Below are 541 nucleotides of genomic sequence, written 5' to 3' on the forward strand. Positions count from 1 at the left end.
CCCAGTCCCCACTCAGGCCCAGCACACGTTCAGTGCTCCAAACTTCCACTCCAAATCCAAGGGACAGTGAGGAGAGAGGAAGAGTTTGCTTTTCTTCTCCTGCCTGGACCACATCACAGTTCCAAACCTCTGCACCCTGCTTTCCTCTGGTGACTCCCCTAAACCCCCTCCCATAGCTCCCAGCACAAGTCCCTAGCCCACTCTCTTCCCTAAGCCCCTGCCATGGCCACCTGTCACGGTGTAAATCATGGTGATGCCCAGTAGCGCGATGACAGAGGCATAGATGTTCCAGCCCAGAGCCTGCTGAATGAATACCGCCCCGGAGAACATGTCCACCTGGAGGAAAGGAGCAAGCGCACAGGTCAGGACCCAGAGAACCAGGTCCACCTCCTGCTCAGAACACAACCCTACAGGGCCATGCCTCAAAGGTTCCTTCGTTTTTCCATGATCTGGCATTCCCAGGACCCACCCACTGTGGCGGTGGCCCTGGGGACCCTATTTCTTCCAGGCCCTGCCTCCATCGTGACTTTTTTTTTTTTTT

At 55.8% G+C, this 541-nt stretch overlaps 1 protein-coding gene across 1 annotated transcript in view; it reads right to left on the bottom strand.

The window, feature by feature from the left end:
- Window positions 1-390, bottom strand: part of LOC103584206 (sodium/glucose cotransporter 2) — a gene marked incomplete at both ends in the record, with an annotated part of 4,471 nt that extends 4,081 nt beyond the window's left edge. Inside the window, one exon of the mRNA XM_008565296.1 lies at window positions 231-390. Coding sequence (XP_008563518.1) covers window positions 231-390 — 160 coding nt within the window. The remainder of the gene's footprint in view (window positions 1-230) is intronic.
- Window positions 391-541: the final 151 nt, after the last annotated feature.

Source organism: Galeopterus variegatus, unplaced genomic scaffold, assembly GCF_000696425.1.
Source record: "Galeopterus variegatus unplaced genomic scaffold, G_variegatus-3.0.2 Scaffold46871, whole genome shotgun sequence".
NCBI classification, from domain to species: domain Eukaryota; kingdom Metazoa; phylum Chordata; class Mammalia; order Dermoptera; family Cynocephalidae; genus Galeopterus; species Galeopterus variegatus.